At 36.6% G+C, this 3,386-nt stretch overlaps 1 protein-coding gene across 1 annotated transcript in view; it reads left to right on the top strand.

Annotated features, from left to right (window-relative positions):
- The window catches only part of FZD3 (frizzled class receptor 3), a 145,870-nt gene that overhangs the window by 44,136 nt on the left and 98,348 nt on the right, over positions 1-3,386 (top strand). The window contains exon 2 of the mRNA XM_006864343.1: positions 932-1,128. Within this exon, the coding sequence (XP_006864405.1) occupies positions 932-1,128 (197 nt within the window). The remainder of the gene's footprint in view (positions 1-931; positions 1,129-3,386) is intronic.

The raw sequence follows: 3,386 nt of genomic DNA, 5'->3' as shown, positions 1-3,386 counted from the left end.
GCCATTGAGTCAGAACTGACCCATAGTGACCTTATGCACAGCAGAATGAAACACTGCCCGATCCTGGGCCAACCTCACAACTGTTGCCACGCTTGAGTCCATCGATGCTGCCACTTGGCCAATCCATCGCGTTGGGGGTCTTCCTCTTTTTCTCTGACCCTCCACCTTACCAAACATGATATCCTTCTCTAGCAACTGTTTCCTTCTGACAATATGTCCAAAGTATGAGAGACGAAGTTTGGCCATCTTGGCCTTTAAGGAGCACTCTGGCTATACTTCTTCCAAAACAGAACTGTTGGTTCTTTTGGCAGCCTATGGCACCTTCAATATACTCCTCCAGCACCATAACTCAAAGGCATCAATTCTTCTACAGTCTTCCTAATTCACTGTCCAGCTTTCTCTTGCATGTGAGGTTAACAAATTGAATAAGTATGGTGAAAAGATACAACCCTGGCGTACACCTTGTTAATACTGTTAATTGAAGAAAATGTGAAATTAAAATAAAAAGAAGACAAAACATCTTATTACCATCAATCTTTTGAATATTTGGGTGCATATGTTTTGAATTTTTTTTAATGTAAAAATGGATCACCTTCTATGCGAGGGAGCTTCAAAAAGTTTGTGGGGAAATTCCATTATCATTTAATTCAATTTCTCCACAAACTTTTTGAAGCCTGCTCATATTAGTGTTTTCACTTTAATAATATCACCTGTGGTAATTAAAACATACATGTAAGTTCTGGTATCCAGTTAGACTTACTGAATCAGAAACTTAAGGGGTCAGGGAAAAGAGTTTTGTTTTTAAAAAAGCACTACTCACTTTTAGAATTAAAAAAAAAAAAAAGACTTTTTAATGGAAAAACTAATAATAAATATTGCTTTAATTTTTGTATGCTCCTTATCTAATTTTTCAATTTTAACTTTTTCCTAGCCATTCCACCCTATGGTGAATCTGGATTGCTCTCAGGATTTCCGGCCATTTCTTTGTGCACTGTATGCTCCTATTTGTATGGAATATGGACGTGTCACTCTTCCCTGTCGAAGGCTGTGTCAGAGGGCCTACAGCGAGTGTTCAAAGCTCATGGAAATGTTTGGTGTTCCTTGGCCTGAAGACATGGAATGTAGTAGGTGCGAAAATCACAGATTTTCATGCCTCATCTATCCTGTTTAACATGAATTATTGTCTTCTATTTTGTCAGTTTTCTAAAAATGTTTTTGAAATTTCCGTTCAGAAAAGTGTGCATAGTAGTCATCAATTTTGAGCAGCAGTTTTATAGCCTCAGAGTTGATCAGTGCTTTAGGATTTTAGAAGTACTAAATGAATGAAGAAAAATACAATAAAGTTTCTGTGATGACATTTCTTAAACAATTAGATTAAGAAATATGTATCCAAGATATCCGGTTGATTTTTCTTTCTTTCTTAAAGTTTTAGGGTTTTTTGTTTAAAAAAGTAATGCTATTTATAAAAAATTGAAAGAGATAAAAAAAAAAGAAACACAGGCAAAAATCAAAGTCACTTGCTAGTAATTTCAGGATTGTGGTTACTAAAATATTTTTATGTACTGGATAAGTTAATGACTAAAAGTTATATCAGTTCTGTTTTGATGTCCTGTATTATCATACCAGATTCAGAACACATCAGATGCCTTTCAAGTGACTTCTACTCTATAGACTGAAAGCATTTCCTAAAGGCTTGAAGATATGTTTACTAGACAATCTTAGAGCTTTCTATGAGAAAACATTTAGTAATATCAGCAATAATATACTGTACTTCTCATTAACTAATGTACTTTTTATTTTCTGAAATATTTCAAGGATAAAAAATGAGATGTATACTTCACTAATTAGGTGACATTGAGTTGGCTCTGACTCATAGTGACCCTGTGTACAACAGAAGGAAACAGTGCCTGGTCCTGTGCCATCCCCACAGTGGTTATGCTTGAGCCCATTGCTGCTGCCACTGTGCCAATCCATCTTGTCTGGGAGTCTTCCTCTTTTTCTCCAACCCTCCGCTTTATCAAACATGATGTCCTTCTACAGAGACTACTCCCTCCTGATAATATGTCTGAAGTATGAGAGATGGAGTTGCAGCATCCTGGCTTCCAAGGAACATTCTGGCAAAAAACAAACATACAGATCTGTTTGTTCTTCTGGCAATCCATGGTACCTTCAATATTCTTTTCCAATACCACAACTCAGATACATCAATTCTTTTCCAGTCTTCCTTATTCTTTGTCCAACTTTCACATGCATATGAGAGAGACTGTTGAAAATATCATGGCTTGAGTCAGGTGAATCTTAATCCTCAAACTGATATTTATACTCTTGAACACTTTAGCAAGGTCTTTTGCAGCAGATTTGCCTAATACAATACATCATTTGATTTCTTGACTGCTGCTTGCATCAATGTTGATTGTGGATCCAAGCAAAATGAAGTCTTCAACAATTTCTATCTTCTTCCATTTATTATGGTGTTATTTATTGGTCCAGTTGTGAGGATTTTTCTTGTCTTCACCTTGAGGTGTAATCCATACAGCTGTGGTATTTGACCTTCATCAGTAAGCATTTGAAATCCTCTTAGCTTCCAGGAAGCAAGGTTGTATCATTTCCATATTGCATGTTGCTGATGAGTCTTCATGTAATCCTGAGGCCATATTCTTTTTACACAATCCATTTTCTCAGATTATTTGCTCAGCATATAGATGGAATAGATAAGGTGAAAGAATACAACCATGGTGCACACCTTTCCTGATTTTAAACCATTCAGTGCCCCTTGTTCTATTTAAACAACTGTCTCTTGGTCTATGTACAGATTCCTCAAGAGCACAATTAAACTTTTTGTAAAATCCATTCTTTGCAATGTTATCCATAGCTTGTCATGGTCCACACAGACAAAAGTCTTTGCTTTCATAGTCAATAAAGCACAGGTAAGCATCTTCCTGGTAGTCTCTGCTTTCAGCCAAGATCCATCTGACTTTTAATTGTGAATTGAGTGAAGGTTAACAGACAAGATCATCAACTTTGCTTTCAACCAATCATACATTTTGTTTCATCTAACTGATTATAATCCCCTCCCTGCAACAACAGTTATCCTGCTTCCTCCCTGTGGCTTCCCTTTTTTTACATCTTATTTTTCATAAATCAACAAAGCAAAAATATTTGATGTTCACATACATAACAAAAAATACATACTCATTTAACTGTCTAAAGGGTACATTTTTCAAGCCAGCTTCCTGCATGCAGGCACACAGCCTTTCTTAGTCCTTGAGCCTAGAGTCTTCAGCTGCTCTCTCTCTCTGTGCCACTGTCTTTACTGTCACCACTTCTTTAGGCAGGATCTCACATTCTACTCATGTTCTTCCTTCTTAATGGTCCTGGGATAATCT

The sequence above is a fragment of the Chrysochloris asiatica genome, unplaced genomic scaffold (genome assembly GCF_000296735.1).
Source record: "Chrysochloris asiatica unplaced genomic scaffold, ChrAsi1.0 scaffold00064, whole genome shotgun sequence".
In the NCBI taxonomy this organism is placed as follows: domain Eukaryota; kingdom Metazoa; phylum Chordata; class Mammalia; order Afrosoricida; family Chrysochloridae; genus Chrysochloris; species Chrysochloris asiatica.
This window is presented reverse-complemented; position numbering and strand designations above follow the sequence as displayed.